Here is a 22,790-nt window from a genome sequence, read left to right as displayed (position 1 = left end):
GGCTTGTGGTGAGACTGTGTTAAAATAAATACATATGGCTTGTGGTGAGACTGTATTACAATAAATACAAGAGACTGAATTACAATAAATACATATGGCTTGCGGTGAGACTGTATTACAATAAATACATATAGCTTGAAGAGAGACTGTATTACAATAAATACATAAGGCTTGTGGTGAGACTGTGTTACAATAAATACATAAGGCTTGTGGTGAGGCTGTGTTACAATAAATACATATGGCTTGTGGTGAGACTGCGTTACAATAAATACATAGGGCTTGTGGTGAGACTGTGTTACAATAAATAAATATGGCTTCTGGTGAGACTGTATTACAATAAATACATATAGCTTGTGGTGAGACTGTTACAATAAATACATATGGCTTGTGGTAAGACTGTATTACAATAAATACATAAAGTTTGTGGTGAGACTCTATTGCAATAAATACATATGGCTTGTAGTGAGACTGTGTTACAAAAAATACATATAGCTTGTGGTGAGAATGTATTACAATAAATACATATGGTTGTGGTGAGACTGTATTACAATAAATACATATGGCTTGTGGTGAGACTGTGTTACAATAAATACATAAGGCTTGTGGTGAGACTGTTAAAATAAATACATATAGCTTGTGGTGAGACTGTATTACAATAAATACACATGGCTTGTGGTGAGACTGTATTACAATAAATACATATAGCTTGTGGTGAGACTGTATTACAATAAATACATATAGCTTGCGGTGAGACTGTGTTACAATAAATACATATGGCTTGTGGTGAGACTGTATTACAATAAATACATATAGCTTGTGGTGAGACTGTGTTACAATAAATACATATGGCTTGTGGTGAGACTGTATTACAATAAATACATATAGCTTGTGGTGAGACTGTATTACAATAAATACATATAGCTTGCGGTGAGACTGTGTTACAATAAATACATATGGCTTGTGGTGAGACTGTATTACAATAAATACATATAGCTTGTGGTGAGACAGTGTTACAATAAATACATATGGCTTGTGGTGAGACTGTGTTACAATAAATACATATGGCTTGTGGTGAGACTGTATTACAATAAATACATATAGCTTGTGGTGAAACTGTGTTACAATAAATACATATGGCTTGTGGTGAGACTGTGTTACAATAAATATATATGGCTTGTGGTGAGACTGTATTACAATAAATACATATAGCTTGCGGTGAGACTGTGTTACAATAAATACCTATGGCTTGTGGTGAGACTGTATTACAATAAATACATATGGCTTGTGGACGTACACAGGGGGAGGAATTAGCAGTAGTCAGGGTTTACTTCACTAACCAATAACACAGAGACATGTACATAAGGGAAGGGATTAGCAGTAGCCAGGGTGTACGTCACTAACTAATAACATACAGACATGTACACAGGGGGAGGGATTAGCAGGAGTCAGGGTGTACGTCACTAACTAATAACATACAGACATGTACACATGGGGAGGGATTAGCAGTAGCCAGGGTGTACATCACTAACCAATAACACACAGACATGTACACAGGGGGAGGGATAAGCAGGAGTCAGGGTGTACATCACTAACCAATAACAGACAGACATGTACACATGGGGAGGGATTAGCAGTAGCCAGGGTGTACATCACTAACCAATATCAGACAGACATGTACACAGGGGGAGGGATTAGCAGGAGTCAGGGTGTACGTCACTAACCAATATCAGACAGACATGTACACAGGGGAGGGATTAGCAGTAGCCAGGGTGTACATCACTAACCAATAACACACAGACATGTACACAGGGGGAGGGATTAGCAGAAGTCAGGGTGTACATCACTAACCAATAACAGACAGACATGTACATAGGGGGAGGGTTTAGCAGGAGTCATGGTTTAATGTCAATAACACACAGAAGTACACAGGAGGAGGGATTAGCAGGACTCAGGGTGTACGTCAGAAACCAATAACGCACAGACATGTACACAGGGGGAGGGATTAGCAGGAATCAGGGTGTACGTCACTAACCAATAACACAAAGACATGTACACAGGGGAGGGATTAGCAGGAGTCAGGGTGTACATCACTAACCAATAACACACAGACATGTACACAGGGGGAGGGATAAGCAGGAGTCAGGGTGTACATCACTAACCAATAACACACAGACATGTACACAGGGGGAGGGATTAGCAGGAGTCAGGGTGTACATCACTAACCAATAACACACAGACGTACACAGGGGAGGAATTAGCGGGAGTCAGGGTGTACATCACTAACCAATAACACACAGACATGTACACAGGGGGAGGGATTAGCAGGAGTCAGGGTGTACGTCCCTAACCAATAACACAAAGACATGTATACAGGGGGAGGGATTAGCAGGAGTCAGGGTGTACATCACTAACCAATAACACACAGACATGTACACAGGGGGAGGGATTAGCAGGAGTCAGGGTGTACGTCACAAACCAATAACGCACAGACATGTACACAGGGGGAGGGATTAGCAGGAATCAGGGTGTACGTCACTAACCAATAACACAAAGACATGTACACAGGGGGAGGGATTAGCAGGAGTCAGGGTGTACATCACTAACCAATAACACACAGACGTACACAGGGAAGGAATTAGCGGGAGTCAGGGTGTACATCACTAACCAATAACACACAGACGTACACAGGGGAGGAATTAGCAGGAGTCAGGGTGTACATCACTAACCAATAACACACAGACATGTACACAGGGGGAGGGATTAGCAGGAGTCAAGGTGTACGTCACTAACCAATAACACACAGACATGTACACAGGGGGAGGGATTAGCAGGAGTCAGGGTGTACGTCCCTAACCAATAACACAAAGACATGTATACAGGGGGAGGGATTAGCAGGAGTCAGGGTGTACATCACTAACCAATAACACACAGACATGTACACAGGGGGAGGGATTAGCAGGAGTCAGGGTGTACGTCACAAACCAATAACGCACAGACATGTACACAGGGGGAGGGATTAGCAGGAATCAGGGTGTACGTCACTAACCAATAACACAAAGACATGTACACAGGGGGAGGGATTAGCAGGAGTCAGGGTGTACATCACTAACCAATAACACACAGATGTACACAGGGAAGGAATTAGCGGGAGTCAGGGTGTACATCACTAACCAATAACACACAGACGTACACAGGGGAGGAATTAGCAGGAGTCAGGGTGTACATCACTAACCAATAACACACAGACATGTACACAGGGGGAGGGATTAGCAGGAGTCAAGGTGTACGTCACTAACCAATAACACACAGACATGTACACAGGGGGAGGGATTAGCAGGAGTCAGGGTGTACGTCACTAACCAATAACACACAGACATGTACACAGGGGGAGGGATTAGCAGGAGTCAGGGTGTACATCACTAACCAATAACACACAGACATGTACACAGGGGGAGGGATTAGCAGGAGTCAGGGTGTACGTCACTAACCAATAACACACAGACATGTACACAGGGGAGGGATTAGCAGGAGTCAGGGTGTACGTCACTAACCAATAACACACAGACATGTACACAGGGGGAGGGATTAGCAGGAGTCAGGGTGTACATCACTAACCAATAACACACAGACATGTACACAGGGGGAGGGATTAGCAGGAGTCAGGGTGTACGTCACTAACCAATAACACACAGACATGTACACAGGGGGAGGGATTAGCAGGAATCAGGGTGTACGTCACTAACCAATAACACACAGACATGTACACAGGGGAGGGATTAGCAGGAGTCAGGGTGTAACGTCACTAACCAATAGCACACAGACGTACACAGGGGGAGGGATTAGCAGGACTCCGGGTGTACGTCACTAACCAATAACACACAGACATGTACACAGGGGAGGGATTAGCAGGAGTCAGGGTGTAACGTCACTAACCAATAACACACAGACATGTACATAGGGGGAGGGATTAGCAGGAGTCAGGGTTTAACATCACTAACCAATAACACACAGAAGTACACAGGGGGAGGGATTAGCAGGAGTCGGGGTGTACGTCACTAACCAATAACGCACAGACATGTACACAGGGGGAGGGATTAGCAGGAGTCAGGGTGTACGTCACTAACCAATAATACACAGACATATACACAGGGGGAGAGATTAGCAGGAGTCAGGGTGTACGTCACTAACCAATAACACACAGACATGTACACAGGGGGAGGGATTAGCAGGAATCAGGGTGTACATCACTAACCAATAACACACAGTCACGTACACAGGGGGAGGGATTAGCAGGAGTCAGGGTGTACATCACTAAACAATAACACACAGACATTTACACAGGTGGAGGGATTAGCAGGAGTCAGGGTGTACGTCACTAACCAATAACACACAGACATGTACACAGGGGAAGGGATAAGCAGGAGTCAGGGTGTACATCACTAACCAATAACACACAGACATGTACACCGGGGGAGGGAATAGCCGGAGTCAGGGTGTACGTCACTAACCAATAACACACAGTCACGTGCACAGGGGGAGGGATTAGCAGGAGTCAGAGTGTACATCACTAACCAATAACACACAGAAGTACACAGGGGGAGGGATAAGCAGGAGTCAGGGTGTACATCACTAACCAATAACACACAGACATGTACACAGGGGGAGGGAATAGCCGGAGTCAGGGTGTACGTCACTAACCAATAACACACAGTCACGTGCACAGGGGGAGGGATTAGCAGGAGTCAGAGTGTACATCACTAACCAATAACACACAGAAGTACACAGGGGGAGGGATTAGCAGGAGTCAGGGTGTACGTCACTGACCAGTAACACACAGACATGTACACAGGGGGAGGGAATAGCCGGAGTCAGGCTGTACGTCACTAACCAATAACACACAGAAGTACACAGGGGGAGGGATTAGCAGGAGTCAGGGTGTACATCACTAACCAATAACACACAGACATTTACACAGGGGGAGGGATTAGCAGGAATCAGGGTGTACGTCACTAACCAATAACACAAAGACATGTACACAGGGGGAGGGATTAGCAGGAGTCAGGGTGTACATCACTAACCAATAACACACAGACGTACACAGGGAAGGAATTAGCGGGAGTCAGGGTGTACATCACTAACCAATAACACACAGACGTACACAGGGGAGGAATTAGCAGGAGTCAGGGTGTACATCACTAACCAATAACACACAGACATGTACACAGGGGGAGGGATTAGCAGGAGTCAAGGTGTACGTCACTAACCAATAACACACAGACATGTACACGGGGGAGGGATTAGCAGGAGTCAGGGTGTACGTCCCTAACCAATAACACAAAGACATGTATACAGGGGGAGGGATTAGCAGGAGTCAGGGTGTACGTCACAAACCAATAATGCACAGACATGTACACAGGGGGAGGGATTAGCAGGAATCAGGGTGTACGTCACTAACCAATAACACAAAGACATGTACACAGGGGGAGGGATTAGCAGGAGTCAGGGTGTACATCACTAACCAATAACACACAGACGTACACAGGGAAGGAATTAGCGGGAGTCAGGGTGTACATCACTAACCAATAACACACAGACGTACACAGGGGAGGAATTAGCAGGAGTCAGGGTGTACATCACTAACCAATAACACACAGACATGTACACAGGGGGAGGGATTAGCAGGAGTCAAGGTGTACGTCACTAACCAATAACACACAGACATGTACACCGGGGGAGGGAATAGCCGGAGTCAGGGTGTACGTCACTAACCAATAACACACAGTCACGTGCACAGGGGGAGGGATTAGCAGGAGTCAGAGTGTACATCACTAACCAATAACACACAGACATGTACACAGGGGGAGGGATTAGCAGGAGTCAGGGTGTACGTCACTAACCAATAACACACAGACATGTACACAGGGGAGGGATTAGCAGGAGTCAGGGTGTACGTCACTAACCAATAACACACAGACATGTACACAGGGGAGGGATTAGCAGGAGTCAGGGTGTACGTCACTAACCAATAACACACAGACATGTACACAGGGGGAGGGATTAGCAGGAGTCAGGGTGTACATCACTAACCAATAACACACAGACATGTACACAGGGGGAGGGATTAGCAGGAGTCAGGGTGTACGTCACTAACCAATAACACACAGACATGTACACAGGGGGAGGGATTAGCAGGACTCCGGGTGCACGTCACTAACCAATAACACACAGACATGTACACAGGGGAGGGATTAGCAGGAGTCAGGGTGTAACGTCACTAACCAATAGCACACAGACGTACACAGGGGGAGGGATTAGCAGGACTCCGGGTGTACGTCACTAACCAATAACACACAGACATGTACACAGGGGAGGGATTAGCAGGAGTCAGGGTGTAACGTCACTAACCAATAACACACAGACATGTACATAGGGGGAGGGATTAGCAGGAGTCAGGGTTTACATCACTAAACAATAACACACAGACATTTACACAGGTGGAGGGATTAGCAGGAGTCAGGGTGTACGTCACTAACCAATAACGCACAGACATGTACACAGGGGGAGGGATTAGCAGGAGTCAGGGTGTACGTCACTAACCAATAACACACAGACATATACACAGGGGGAGGGATTAGCAGGAGTCAGGGTGTACGTCACTAACCAATAACACACAGTCACGTACACAGGGGGAGGGATTAGCAGGAGTCAGGGTGTACATCACTAAACAATAACACACAGACATTTACACAGGTGGAGGGATTAGCAGGAGTCAGGGTGTACGTCACTAACCAATAACACACAGACATGTACACCGGGGGAGGGAATAGCCGGAGTCAGGGTGTACGTCACTAACCAATAACACACAGTCACGTGCACAGGGGGAGGGATTAGCAGGAGTCAGAGTGTACATCACTAACCAATAACACACAGAAGTACACAGGGGGAGGGATAAGCAGGAGTCAGGGTGTACATCACTAACCAATAACACACAGACATGTACACAGGGGGAGGGATTAGCAGGAGTCAGGGTGTACGTCACTGACCAGTAACACACAGACATGTACACAGGGGGAGGGAATAGCCGGAGTCAGGGTGTACGTCACTAACCAATAACACACAGAAGTACACAGGGGGAGGGATTAGCAGGAGTCAGGGTGTACATCACTAACCAATAACACACAGACATTTACACAGGGGGAGCGATTAGCAGGAGTCGGAGTGTACGTCACTAACCAATAACACACAGACATGTACACAAGGGAAGGGATTAGCAGTAGCCACAGTGTACGTCACTAACCAATAACAAACAGAAGTGCACAGGGGGAGTGATTAGCAGGAGTCAGGGTGTACGTTACTAACCAATAACACACAGACATGTACACAGGGGGAGGGATTAGCAGGAGTCAGGGTGTATATCACTAACCAATAACACACAGACATGTACACAGGGGAAGGGATTTGCAGGAGTCAGGGTGTACATCACTAACCAATAACAAACAGAAGTACACAGGGGGAGGGATTAGCAGGAGTCAGGGTGTACGTCACTAATCAATAACACACAGACATGTACACAGGGGGAGGGATTAGCAGTAGTCGGGGTGTACGTCACTAACCAATAACACACAGACATGTACACAGGGGAAGATATTAGCAGTTATCGGGTGTACGTCACTAACCAATAACACACAGACATGTATACAGGGGGAGGGATTAGCAGGAGTCAGGGTGTACATCACTAACCAATAACACACAGACATGTACACAGGGGGAGGGATTTAGCAGGAGTCTGGGTGTACATCACTAACCAATAACACACAGACATGTATACAGGGGGAGGGATTAGCAGGAGTCAGGGTGTACATCACTAACCAATAACACACAGACATGTATACAGGGGGAGGGATTAGCAGGAGTCAGGGTGTACATCACTAACCAATAACACACAGACATGTACACAGGGGGAGGGATTTAGCAGGAGTCTGGGTGTATGTCACTAACCAATAACACACAGACATGTACACAGGGGAGGGATTAGCAGGAGTCAGGGTGTAACGTCACTAACCAATAGCACACAGACATGTACACAGGGGGAGGGATTAGCAGGACTCCGGGTGTACGTCACTAACCAATAACACACAGACATGTACACAGGGGAGGGATTAGCAGGAGTCAGGGTGTAGGTCACTAACCAATAACACACAGACATGTACACAGGGGGAGGGATTAGCAGGAGTCAGGGTGTAACGTCAATAACCAATAGCACACAGACATGTACACAGGGGGAGGGATTAGCAGGAGTCAGGGTGTACATCATGAATGGTAACTGTTGCAATATTTGTCACAAAATATATAATAATTTACCTGTTACAGTGTAGATCGTTGTAATAATGAGGAGGGCGATAACCGATACATAAATATTCCAGCCCAGAGCCACCTGGATAAAAACTGCTCCAGAGAACATGTCCACCTGGTGTGTAGGAGATATACACAAATGTCTCACGTGTATATAGTCACACCTGCTCATCCTGCTACATATCTGCTATAAAGGGTACATACCAGCTATATAAAGTACAGTACCGCTCATTCTACTACATACTGCTTCATATGGTACATACCCGCTAATTCTACTACATACTGCTTCATATAGTACATACCCGCTCATTCTACTACATACTGCTTCATATGGTACATACCCGCTAATTCTACTACATACTGCTTCATATGGTACATACCCTCTCATTCTACTACATACTGCTTCATATGGTACATACCCACTCATTCTACTACATACTGCTTCATATGGTACATACCCGCTAATTCTACTACATACTGCTTCATATGGTACATACCCGCTAATTCTACTACATACTGCTTCATATAGTACATACCAGCTCATTCTACTACATACTGCTTCATATGGTACATACCCGCTAATTCTACTACATACTGCTTCATATAGTACATACCAGCTCATTCTACTACATACTGCTTCATATGGTACATACCCGCTAATTCTACTACATACTGCTTCATATGGTACATACCCGCACATTATACTACATACTGCTTCATATGGTACATACCCGCTAATTCTACTACATACTGCTTCATATAGTACATACCAGCTCATTCTACTACATACTGCTTCATATGGTACATACCCGCTAATTCTACTACATACTGCTTCATATGGTACATACCCTCTCATTCTACTACATACTGCTTCATATAGTGCATACCCACTCATTCTACTACATACTGCTTCATATGGTACATACCCGCTAATTCTACTACATACTGCTTCATATGGTACATACCCGCTCATTATACTACATACTGCTTCATATGGTACATACCCGCTAATTCTACTACATACTGCTTCATATGGTACATACCCTCTCATTCTACTACATACTGCTTCATATGGTACATACCCGCTAATTCTACTACATACTGCTTCATATGGTACATACCCGCTCATTCTACTACATACTGCTTCATATGGTACATACCCGCTCATTCTACGACATACTGCTTCATATGGTACATACCCGCTCATTCTACTACATACTGCTTCATATAGTACATACCAGCTCATTCTACTACATACTGCTTCATATAGTACATACCAGCTCATTCTACTACATACTGCTTCATATGGTACATACCCGCTCATTCTACTACATACTGCTTCATATGGTACATACCAGCTCATTCTACTACATACTGCTTCATATGGTACATACCAGCTCATTCTACTACATACTGCTTCATATGGTACATACCCGCTAATTCTACTACATACTGCTTCATATAGTACATACCAACTCATTCTACTACATACTGCTTCATATGGTACATACCCGCTCATTCTACTACATACTGCTTCATATGGTACATACCCGCTCATTCTACTACATACTGCTTCATATAGTACAAACCCGCTCATTCTACTACATACTGCTTCATATGTACATACCCGCTCATTCTACTACATACTGCTTCATATGGTACATACCAGCTCATTCTACTACATACTGCTTCATATGGTACATACCGCTTCATATGGTACATATCCACTCATTCTACTACATACTGCTTCATATGGTACATACTCGCTCATTCTACTACATACTGCTTCATATGGTACATACCCGCTCATTCTACTACATACTGCTTCATATGGTACATACCCGCTCATTCTGCTACTTACTGCTTCATATGGTACATACCCGCTCATTCTGCTACATACTGCTTCATATGGTACATACCCGCTCATTCTACTACATACTGCTTCATATGGTACATACCCGCTCATTCTACTACATACTGCTTCATATGGTACATACCCGCTCATTCTACTACATACTGCTTCATATGGTACGTACCCGCTCATTCTAATAAATACGGCTTCATATGGTACATACCCGCTCATTCTGCTACTTACTGCTTCATATGGTACATACCCGCTCATTATACTACATACGGCTTCATATGGTACATACCCTCTCATTCTACTACATGCTGCTTCATATGGTACATACCCGCTCATTCTGCTACATACGACTTCATATGTACATACCAGCTCATTCTACTACATACTGCTTCATATGGTACATACCCGCTCATTCTACTACATACTGCTTCATATGGTACATACCAGCTCATTCTACTACATACTGCTTCATATGTACATACCCGCTCATTCTACTACATACTGCTTCATATGGTACATACCCTCTCATTCTACTACATACTGCTTCATATAGTACATACCCACTAATTCTACTACATACTGCTTCATATGGTACATACCCGCTCATTCTACTACACATTGCTTCATATGGTACATACCCGCTCATTCTACTACATACTGCTTCATATGTACATACCCGCTCATTCTACTACATACTGCTTCATATAGTACATACCCGCTCATTCTGCTACATACTGCTTCATATGTACATACCCGCTCATTCTACTACATTCTGCTTCATATAGTACATACCTGCTCATTCTAATACATACTGCTTCATATGGTACATACCCTCTCATTCTACTACATACTGCTTCATATAGTACATACCCGCTCATTCTGCTACATACTGCTTCATATGTACATACCTGCTCATTCTACTACATACTGCTTCATATAGTACATACCTGCTCATTCTAATACATACTGCTTCATATGGTACATACCCTCTCATTCTACTACATACTGCTTCATATAGTACATACCCGCTCATTCTGCTACATACTGCTTCATATGTACATACCCGCTCATTCTACTACATACTGCTTCATATAGTACATACCTGCACATTCTAATACATACTGCTTCATATGGTACATACCCTCTCAATCTTCTACATACAACTTCATATGGTACATACCCGCTAATTCTACTACATACTGCTTCATATGGTACATACCCGCTAATTCTGCTACTTACTGCTTCATATGGTACATACCCGCTCATTCTACTACATACTGCTTCATATGGTGCATACCAGCTCATTCTACTACATACTGCTTCATATGGTACATACCCGCTCATCCTACTACATACTGATTCATATGGTACATACCCGCTAATTCTACTACATACCCGCTCATTCTACTACATACTACTTCATATGGTACATACCCGCTCATTCTGCTACTTACTGCTTCATATGGTACATACCCGCTCATTCTACTACATACTGCTTCATATGGTGCATACCAGCTCATTCTACTACATACTGCTTCATATGGTACATACCCGATCATTCTACTACATACTGCTTCATATGGTACATACCAGCTCATTCTACTACATACTGCTTCATATGGTACATACCCGCTCATTCTACTACATACTGCTTCATATGGTACATACCCGCTCATTCTACTACATACTGCTTCATATGGTACATACCCTCTCATTCTGCTACATACTGCTTCATATAGTACATACCCGCTCATTCTGCTGTGTTACAAACTGCTGTTTGTAACTGGCCCTTTAAATGGAAAATTGCCCTGCTTCCCTGGATTTTGGAGAAGCCTATTTGCCAGCCACCTTCCTCATGACTATGGCCCCTGGAAGATTGTGCCCCTGAGAGTATATTGACTTTTGTTGGGTGTGTGTGGCCCTTTGGGAACCGTCTGGGGACATATTGTGACTTTGGTAAACAATGCCCCCTTTAAGACTATGTCCCCAGACCTGTGAAATGACTTGTCCCTGGCTTTCTCCCACTTGGTTCAGTTTCATTGTGTGCCATTAAGAGTTAAATTTTGTTCAGCTTCAAGAAACCTATTCTAAATACAAGTCTGCTGGGATTAGCTCTAATTAGGTTTAGTGATCAACTTTCCCATTGTCTAATCAGACTAGTATTGATAAGGTGGACTGCATTGTTTTATTGTGTGTAAAATGTTATCTGCTGAAGTAATGTTGTGGCCTGTCAAAGGGAGTGTCTCTCTATCTAATATCAAATGTGTGATGGGGGATTTTATGCCTCCCCCTGAGAGTGTCCTGTTTGCATGTAACCTCAATAAAAAGGAGGCTGTGTGCTCCAGCACATCAGACCTATTTTTGACCCTCTAACTTGCAGCTTTGACTCATGTTTGTAGGGGACAGCTTATAATCACTACAGGGATTGCTATGTTTTTCATACTCCCTTAGCTACAGGGATTGCTACAAAAGGAAGAGGTTCGCCTACTGGAGCCTGGTCGTAGGTCCAGGGCGCAGAGCAGACGGTGAGATACCAGCCCAGCAGCGGTGGTTCATATAGTCTGCATTACTGATGGTGGCTACGCAGCAGTTATAGAGTCTACGGTGCTGCTGCTCCTTTGGTGAGCGCTAGGAGCATCCTTTTCTACGGTCCAACTTCCAGCCAGCCTGGAGGCAACCGTAACATGCTACATACTGCTTCATATGTACATACCCGCTCATTCTACTACATACTGCTTCATATAGTACATACCCGCTCATTCTACTACATACTACTTCATATAGTACATACCCGCTCATTCTGCTACATACTGCTTCATATGTACATACCCGCTCATTCTACTACATACTGCTTCATATGGTACATACCCGCTCATTCTACTACATACTGCTTCATATGGTACATACCCGCTAATTTTACTACATACTGCTTCATATGGTACATACCCGCTCATTCTGCTACATACCCGCTCATTCTACTACATACTGCTTCATATAGTACATACCTACTCATTCTAATACATACTGCTTCATATGGTACATACCCTCTCATTCTACTACATACTGCTTCATATGGTACATACCCGCTCATTCTACTACATACTGCTTCATATGGTATATACCCTCTTATTCTACTACATACTGCTTCATATAGTACATACCTGCTCATTCTAATACATACTGCTTCATATGGTACATACTCTCTTATTCTACTACATACTGCTTCATATGGTACATACCCGCTCATTCTACTACATACTGCTTCATATAGTACATACCTGCTCAGTCTAATACATACTGCTTCATATGGTAAATACCCTCTCATTCTACTACATACTGCTTCATATGGTACATACCAGCTCATTCTACTACATACTGCTTCATATGGTACATACCCGCTAATTCTACTACATACTGCTTTATATGGTATATACCCTCTCATTCTACTACATACTGCTTCATATGGTACATACCCGCTAATTCTACTACATACTGCTTCATATGGTACATACCCGCTAATTCTACTACATACTGCTTCATATGGTACATACCGCTTCATATGGTACATACCCGCTCATTCTACTACATACTGCTTGATATGGTACATACCAGCTCATTCTACTACATACTGCTTCATATGGAACATACTGTTACGTTCTGTACTGTCTCTTTAAGGAAATCTCAAACCAAGTTTACTTAAGTCCCCTCCCTATCCTACCTCGCTGCTAAGTAATTTGAATCTGAAGGCATGACAGGCTGAACCTAGCTTTCTGCTTAGCCTGATATAAGAGAATTCCTATCAACCTGAACCTTGTGTTAATGTTAGAATTGGGACTTATATTTTATCACTTGCATCACTGTTGCCAAACTTTATTATCCCTGAGAATACCGCTCACGCTGCATCCGCAGCACTTGCTGATCTCTGTGTCTCTTTCCATCCACGGACACCCGGAGCTGCAACACAGCAGCACGTCAGCAGTAACACTCCCACCAACTCTCCACCTCTATCGCTCACAGCACGCCGCTGATACGCTGAGCGTTACAGCTCATACACGCCTAGCTGGAACAAACACCGGAGCTGCATGCAACATTGAGCTGAGCGTTACAACTCAGAACCGCCTAGCTGAGAAGTAATTCCGGAGCCAACACATCCTCAGTGAGTAACTCGCTTTCTCTATCTCATGCAAGTAGAAAGCAACTAGCAGCATAACCAAACACCTGTACTAAAATTAACGGCTGCTTTTATTCATTGATACCAGAGCCTGCCAAACATCTTAGCTGCAGATAATCTCTCAATCAGCTCTGTTAGTGTTTTATGCCCTGCCAGCGTGTCTCCGCTCAGAGGTCTCTCTATAATCTTATTGCATATCATAAAGTACCAAATAAGGTTAAATACTCTAAGCAGACCTCCTCCTATCTATACCTACATTCTATGTGTTGTTCCAGGAGTAACACTCCTAAATGTGCAGGAGCCTTTACAGTAACTCAAGCCTAACACTGCAGGAATATATACATACATTCCTATTCTCCATTAGAGCCTATCACCTGTCTATTAGGTTATTATACATCTTGGCACATTCTGTGTTTTCTTTTATTTATGATTCTCTATCTTTTAACTTGTTCCTCACTATTGGTTTAATCTCTTTTCCCCCTCTGATTTCTCTTAAGTCCCCTCAAGTCAATTAGCTAAATCTTGACTCTTCTCACTTAAGAGTCTAAGGTAAGGTGTGAGACTGAGTGGTATCTAGATTGCATGCATTACATGTCATAAGTAATTCTTACATGTCTTACACATACCCGCTCATTCTACTACATACTGCTTTATATGGTAAATGCCAGCTCATTCTACTACATACTGCTTCATATGGTACATACCCGCTCATCCTACTATATACTGCTTCATATGGTACATACCCGCTCATTCTACTACATACTGCTTCATATGGTACATACCTGCTCATTCTACTACATACTGCTTCATATAGTACATAACTGATCATTCTACTACATACTGCTTCATATGGTGCATACCCGCTTGTCACGGATACCAGGCTGCAAGGGTTAAACCCCTACCTCCTATCACCTTCCCCCTGTTGTTATCTAAGTGGGAAGTGTTTTTCTGTTAATTGTGTGAGTCATCCATTGTCCTTTTGTATGTCAGGATGTGATTAGAATCTGTTTAACTAACCATTGTCTGATGTTTGTCTCGTATAATATTTGTTTCTATTTGTGTAGTAACTACCCCCATGTGTTGGAAATGTCTAAAAGCTGTGTTTTCTGTGCAATAAACCCCTACTCCCTATAACCTCACTCCTGTTGTTATCTAGTCTAGGTGTAAAGTGTCTGTTATTGTGTGAGTCATTCATTGTCCTTTTGTAAGTCAGGATGTGATTAGCATCTGTTTAACTAACCATTGTCTGATGTTTTGTGTGATGGATATACTCAAAGCGCCAGCGAACACCTATTAGCCTGGGAGAGGTGAAACCTAGCTAGCACCTAAAAAACTACAAGTGTGGGAGGGGTCCCGGGCGCCAACTGACGGAGGCTAGGTGTACTACAGCTGTTTAATAGAATACAGAAATTTAATAAAAACAATATAAAAACAGTATATACATATACATATTCTCATGGATCCATGGTTAATAGCAGGAGATATAATACAATCAATATAAAAACATTAGACCACAGTTAAAATACAATTGAAACGATTAATGCTAGTACAAATATATGTACTGGCTGATGCAGTCCTTATATAGCAAAGCGTTCAAGTAAAATGGTCTGCTCCAGGGAGGTATGGTGAGACCAAAAAATGATATCCAAATGTGACACCGGGAAAAACAGTGATCGAAGAATAAGTTAAAAAATTCAAAAGTTATTCAAAAATTATATATGTGAATTCTGGTGCTCCTGTCAAAATCGTAAAAATGGGGATTCAAAAGTGAGGATATTCAAAAGAAAAAAAAAGGAAAAATGGATGTAGAAAAAACTTTCTGGTGTAGAAGGTAAAACAATATAGTTCCACAAAATAGACAGTTAGTTATAGTCTGTTAGCAAATAAAATAAAATAACAATTCCGTGTGGAAAAATCAAATGTAGTGTTATATCCAAGTGAAAAACAGAATGGGAAACTTGGAGTGCTGGCTCCTTAGTGCAGCGTGATGTGCAATTGAGACAACGGTCTCAAACAAGAGTGAGGAAAAAAACTCCAAAAAATAAAATATAAAGGAACTCGTCAAACAAACCTGTGGAAAAAACAAAAGACAGCAATGTGCAGAAAATCAAAGACAATCAGCTAAGATTGAAATTAAACTCACCAGTACTGGTCTACGCGTTTCGGCCTTATATAGGCCTTTTTCAAGAGTATTGAAAAAGCCCAAGAAACTACCTCACAGGGCTTTCTGAACTTTCCAGGATGATGGGAGCGAGGATATTGACCGCTACCTACAGCTGTTCGAGACCCAGTGCCGGATGCATGGGGTCACTAATGACGATAGGGTTACTATCTTAATTGGGAAACTATCCGGTAGGGCCCTGGAGGCTTTCCACACTGTCCCCTCAGAAGATCAAGGCAACTATGACCGGGTGAAGGAGCACATCCTTGCTCGGTATGGACTCACCCCGGAGGCTCACCGGCTAAACTTCAGGGGACTCAAAGACAAGAGGAGCAGCCGTATACCGAGTTTGCCCACCGCTTAGCTAGATCCTTGAACTCCTGGGTTACTGGGTGCCACATCACCACCCTAGACGAAGCTGTTCAACTCATCCTCCTGGAGCAGTTCTACAACCGCACCCCAGCAGAGATAAGGGACTGGGTAAAAGACAAGGGACCAGGAACAGCTGACCAAGCTGCCACCCTGGCCGATCGGTATGTGGATGCCCGGCGCCAGGCAGCCACAGACCCCTGGCCAGCAACCCACTCCGTTCCAGCCCCAGCTCGAACCCCAACGTTCTTTTGGTAGCCACAGACCGGCAGCCCCCTGTTTACCCGGCCGGGAGCAGCCATCTCCGGGGGTGCTATGGGTGTGGACACCCTGGACATGTTATACGGGACTGCCCCGCCAGACAACAAAACCCCCCAGCCCAGTTGCCAAGGAACTCTGCCTCAACCTCGTTGGGGTCTCCTCAAGACCACACCTATCAGGCCGCTGCCCATAGTGCCCATACAGCGAGCTCCGACCCCTATGCTGAGTGGACAGGAGAAGAAGTGGGTGTCTTGCACCATGTCGACTCAATGGATCAAGACAACCGACAACAACACCGGCAAGTTGGTTCAACAGGTAGGCGGCTCAAGGAATGAGAGATACGGGGGCCACCATTTCTTTGATCCAACCTCACTTCGTTCCCCCCCCTCCGGCTGCACTGGGTGCACCCTTGCTGTGGGGGTAGCGGGAGGTGAGGTCCTCAGGATTCCTACAGCCTGGGTCCATTTGAACTGGAAAACTGACTCCCGCAATGTAGAAGTGGGGGTTATGCACCACATCCCTGCCGAGGTCCTGTTGCGAAACTACCTTGGCCACCTTGTGTCCGCCTATGTGGGGGATGCCTCTCCAGATACCTGCCCAGTGACTACCCGCCAGCAGGGTATTATGCCTGAGGAAACAGTCTGAGACTGAGAAACGCGTCGCAATTTATTATTATTTTATTAAAGTGATTTTAACTTTTACTAAAAACACTTGCTGCCTATGAACTGGTTTTTATCTGAGGATATCACTGACCTAAAGACCACTGAGAGGACTATTGCATGCTGTATGCCACGAGCTAAGTCTGTTGGGTGACTGAATTAATCCCAGCCTATCTCTATAGCATCATTGGGGATGCTTCACCAAATGTGAGTTCAAAATCTTATACTACTATCTGGTGTGGAATCACTCTAGTCATACAATACTAGGCCATATAGGCTTTTTTGTGTTTTCTATTTTACACAGACCCTGAACAACTCGAGAGGCCGGTCTGCTGGGTGACTGTTATAGATCCCAGACTGTGTCATTTGCACCAATTGAGGTGCTTCAATACATGTGAGTTCAACTATATAATAAAATCTACATACATTTGGAAACTACAATATTGGGCCATGTGGCGCATCTGTCTCTGTTTGATACCCGCCAGCAGGCCAGATGCCCAGCCAACTCACCAACTCTGGGGACCCAGATAAGACCTACCACCCGACACCTCCCTTTCCCCGACTGCCCGTCCCCACTAACCCCGAACTTATTGACACCCCCTCCTTGGCAACCCCCTCTGACTTTGCCAAAGAAACCTTGAGTGACCCGACCCTAGCCCCTTACTGAGACCGAGAAGGTGCTGACCCCCAGGGCCCCGGAGACTAACGATTCTAGTGGGAGGGAGAGCTCCTGTAACGGATCTCCAAGAGGAGAAAAGGACCGGTGCCCAAACTCCAGCTGGTCGCACCAAAGAAGTTTCGGTCCAACCTACTGAACATAGGGCATGACATCCCCTTAGCCGGCCACTTAGGAAAGCAAAGGACCCACCACCGCTTGACTCAAACCTTCTTCTGGCCAGGCATTACAGCCGATATTAAGGAATACTGTAAATCCTGTGAGGTTTGCAAGAAGGTAGGAAAGATGGGTGACCATACGAAAGCCCCCCTCCATCCCCTGCCCATTATTGAGGAACCCTTCAGCAGAGTGGCACTAGACATTGTGGGGCCATTAGCTTGGCCCAGCCCCTCAGGGAAGAAATACATCCTTATAGTGGTGGACTACGCCACCCGATACCCGAGGCAATCCCCTTGGCCAATATCACGGCGGAGACCATAGCAGATGCGATGCTCCAGATATTCACCAGGGTAGGCTTCCCTCGGGAAGTGGTTTCCGATCAGGGAACGCAGTTCACTGCGGAAATCACTCAACAACTCTGGGAGTTGTGCGGGATTAAACCCCTGCACAGCGCCCCTTACCATCCCCAGATGAATGGGCTGTGTGAGAGGTTTAACGGAACCCTAAAGCAACTGCTTTGGACGTTCTCGGCCACTCACAAGGACTGGGAGAGATTCCTGCTGCACCTCCTCTTTGCATATTGAGAGGTGCCTCAGGAATCCACCGGTTTTCCCCCTTTGAACTTCTATATGGTCGAAAGGTTAGGGGCCCGCTAGATTTGGTACGAGCCCACTGGGAGGGAGACACCGGGGGGAAGAGCACTCTGTTGTGGAGTACGTACTCCAGCTCAGAGACCGGCTGAAGGACCTAGCTGCCCAGGTATGCGAGAACCTTCAAGCTTCTCAGCACAGGCAGAAGCAATGGTACGATCGCAATGCCCGTACCCGAACCCTGATCGTGGAACAGAAGGGCCTCGCTCTCTGAAGCCTGTCAAAACCGACAACTTACAGGCCTCTTGGCAAGGACCTTACCGGGTTGTGGAACAACTGAACAACACCACATACCTGGTAGCGAAGTGTTCAGATGAAAGGATCCGTCAGACCTTTCATGTGAACATGTTAAAGGCATACATAGAGAGACCCAGAGATATGGCCGCTATCTGTGCGCCGGCAGTGGAGGACTCTGAAAGTCTTCCAATGCCGGAGCTTCCCGGACCTACTGACACCCCCCAGGGGGTGGATGACATATCCCTAGACAATAGGTTAGAGCCCGGACAGAAAAGGCCGGTCCGGTGACTCTTGGAACAAAGAAGTGACATGTTCTCTACTGTCCCTGGGTTTACCACCACAGCCATCCACCGGGTGGAGACCCCGGGACAGACCCCCCTGTGACAGGCCACCTATAGGGTCCCAGAGGCCGTCAGGGACAGTATGCACCGGGAGCTCCGGGGAATGTTGGACCTCGTGGTATTGAACCGTCCAACAGTCCGTGGGCCTCCCCGGTAGTGTTAGTACCCAAGAAAAACGGAACTACCCGGTTCTGTGTTGACTACTGTAGACTCAACGACAGAACCACCACTGACACCTATCCCATGCCCCGAGTAGATGACCTGTTGGATCGAATAGCTTGGGGCCACTTCCTGACCACCCTCGACCTATGCAAGGGTAATTGGCAAATCCCCCTCGACCCTAAGTCCGTCCCCAAGTCTGCCTTCATCACTCCCTTCGTCTTATACCAGTTTAAGGTCATGCCGTTTGGAATGAAGAATGCCCCAGCAACTTTCCAAAGAATGGTAGACCGCCTGTTGGATGGCCTCCAGGACTATGCCTGTGCATACCTGGATGACATTGCCATCTATAGCGAGGCCTGGGAGGACCATCTGGTCCACCTAATCGTCGTCTTAGATCGTCTTCGAGCTGCCGGCCTCACCTTGAAGCCAGATAAGTGTACCATTGGGGAAGTTCAGTACATAGGCCACCGAGTCAGCTGCGGTAAGCAGCGACCCGAGCCGGCCAAAGTCGAGGCAGTGGCTAACTGGCCCACCCCAGGACCAAAACCCAAGTCCTTGCCTTTCTGGGTACTGCAGGCTACTACCGGAGGTTTGTCCCTAATTACAGCACCCTCGCCAAATTCCTGACTGACCTGACCAGTAAACGACTTCCCCGACAGGTCCTGTGGTCCACAGAGTGTGAAAAAGTGTTCCAGAGTCTTAAGTCTGCCTTAATCTCTGCCCCAGTACTTGCCGCTCCTAACCCAGCCAAACGTTTTTCTGTCCACACAGATGCCTCCATGTTCGGGTTGGGGGCCATACTAAGCCAGGCGGACGAGAAAGGACAGGACCACCCCGTTGCCTACATCAGTCGCAAACTGCTACCCCGAGAAGTAGGCTACGCAGAGATTGAGAAGGAGTGTCTGGCGCTGGTATGGGCTTTGAAGAAGTTGCATCCCTACCTATATGGGAGACCCTTCACCGTCCTTACTGACCACAACCCCCTAGTATGGCTCAACCAGGTTTCCGGGGACAACAGGAGACTGTTGAGGTGGAGCCTAGCCCTGCAGCCATTTAACTTTGACATCCAGTACCGACCGGGAAAGAGCAATGGGAATGCTGACAGACTTTCCCGGTGGACTGAAGTGGCATAAACTCTTTGGACATCCCCAGGCCAACCCGTTAAGGGTCTAGCCGGGTCTGCCGAACTGGAGGGGGGAGATGTCACGGATACCAGGCTGCAAGGGTTAAACCCCTACCCCCTATAACCTTCCCCCTGTTGTTATCTAGTCTAAGTGTGTAGTGTTTTTCTGTTAATTGTGTGAGTCATCCATTGTCCTTTTGTAAGTCAGGATGTAATTAGCATCTGTTTAACTAACCATTGTCTGATGTTTGTCTCATTGTATAATATTTGTTATACCCCCATGTGTTGGAAATATATAAAAGCTGTGTTTTCTGTGCAATAAAGCAGTTCTTATTTTCACCTGAATGCTAATCTGTCTAGTTATTTAGGTGGGCTCCAGCTAGAATCACTTTCCTGGGCTACATTGAAATCACTTTCCTGGGCTACATAGCCACTTGTTCCAGGCAGAGGAAGGACCCGGTTGGCGGGGCTACCCAGTCGGGGTAGCGGGAAGTCTGTCACACTGCTCATTCTACTACATACTGCTTCATATGGTACATACCCGCTCATTCTACTACATACTGCCTCATATGGTACATACCTGCTCATTCTACTACATACTGCTTCATATGGTACATACCCGCTCATTCTACTACATACTGCTTCATATGGTACATACATGCTCATTCTACTACATACTGCTTCATATGGTACATACCCGCTCATTCTACTACATACTGCTTCATATTATATATACATGCTCATTCTACTACATACTGCTTAATATGGTACATACACGTTCATTCTACTACATACTGCTTCATATGGTACATACACGTTCATTCTACTACATACTGCTTCATATGGTACATACCCTCTCATTCTACTACATACTGCTTCATATGGTACATACCATGATTTTATGTTAAGTCTTATTCTTAATTACCCATGCACTGGTGTCTCACAACAACATAAGTCACCGTACGAACACATGTACTCACAGAGATCTTTGTGAAGATATACATTGCCAGAGATAGCACCGTCAGATAAAGCTGGATTCTCTGGCCACCGAAGCGCTTTTTCAGATACTCCGGCATCGTCACCACCTATTGCAATTTCATATTTTATTGATTATTTGCAAACATGTTGTGAGTGAAGATATAATAGGGGACAAATGTGGGATATGCATGTTTTGTGTGTGGTTCATGTGGGGTGCATGTGAAGGTGTGTGATTTGTAGGGTGTGTATGTCTGTAGGTGTGTGTCATGTAGGGTTGGTATGTATATAGGTGTGCGTCATGTAGGGTGTGTATGTCTGTATGTGTGCGTCATGTAGGGTGTGTGTGTCTAAAGGGTGTGTCATGTAGGGTGTGTGTCATGTAGGGTGTGTGTCTATAGGTGTGCATGTCTATAGGTGTGTGTCATGTAGAGTGAGTATGCCTATCGGTGTATGTCATGTAGGGTGTGTATGTCTGCAGGTGTGTGTCATGTAAGGTGTGTATGTCTGTATGTCTATAGGTGTGTGCCATGTAGGGTGCATATGTCTGTAGGTGTGTGTCATGTAGGGTGTGTATGTCTATAGATGTGTGTCATGTAGGGTGCGCATGTCTATAGGTGTGTGTCATGT

The 22,790-nt window shown here is 45.1% G+C and overlaps 1 protein-coding gene across 1 annotated transcript in view; it reads right to left on the bottom strand.

Annotated features, from left to right (window-relative positions):
* SLC5A2 (solute carrier family 5 member 2) overlaps positions 1–22,264 on the bottom strand; it is a 520,185-nt gene extending 497,921 nt beyond the window's left edge. Inside the window, exons 1-2 of the mRNA XM_053694827.1 lie at positions 22,166–22,264; positions 8,362–8,467 (exon numbers count right to left, since the gene is read on the bottom strand). Coding sequence (XP_053550802.1) covers positions 8,362–8,467; positions 22,166–22,261 — 202 coding nt within the window. The 5' untranslated portion in view covers positions 22,262–22,264. The remainder of the gene's footprint in view (positions 1–8,361; positions 8,468–22,165) is intronic.
* Positions 22,265–22,790: the final 526 nt, after the last annotated feature.

The sequence above is a fragment of the Bombina bombina genome, chromosome 11 (assembly GCF_027579735.1).
Source record: "Bombina bombina isolate aBomBom1 chromosome 11, aBomBom1.pri, whole genome shotgun sequence".
Lineage (NCBI taxonomy): Eukaryota > Metazoa > Chordata > Amphibia > Anura > Bombinatoridae > Bombina > Bombina bombina.
The sequence above is the reverse complement of the archived record's forward strand: the minus strand, read 5'-3'. Positions and strand labels throughout refer to the sequence as shown.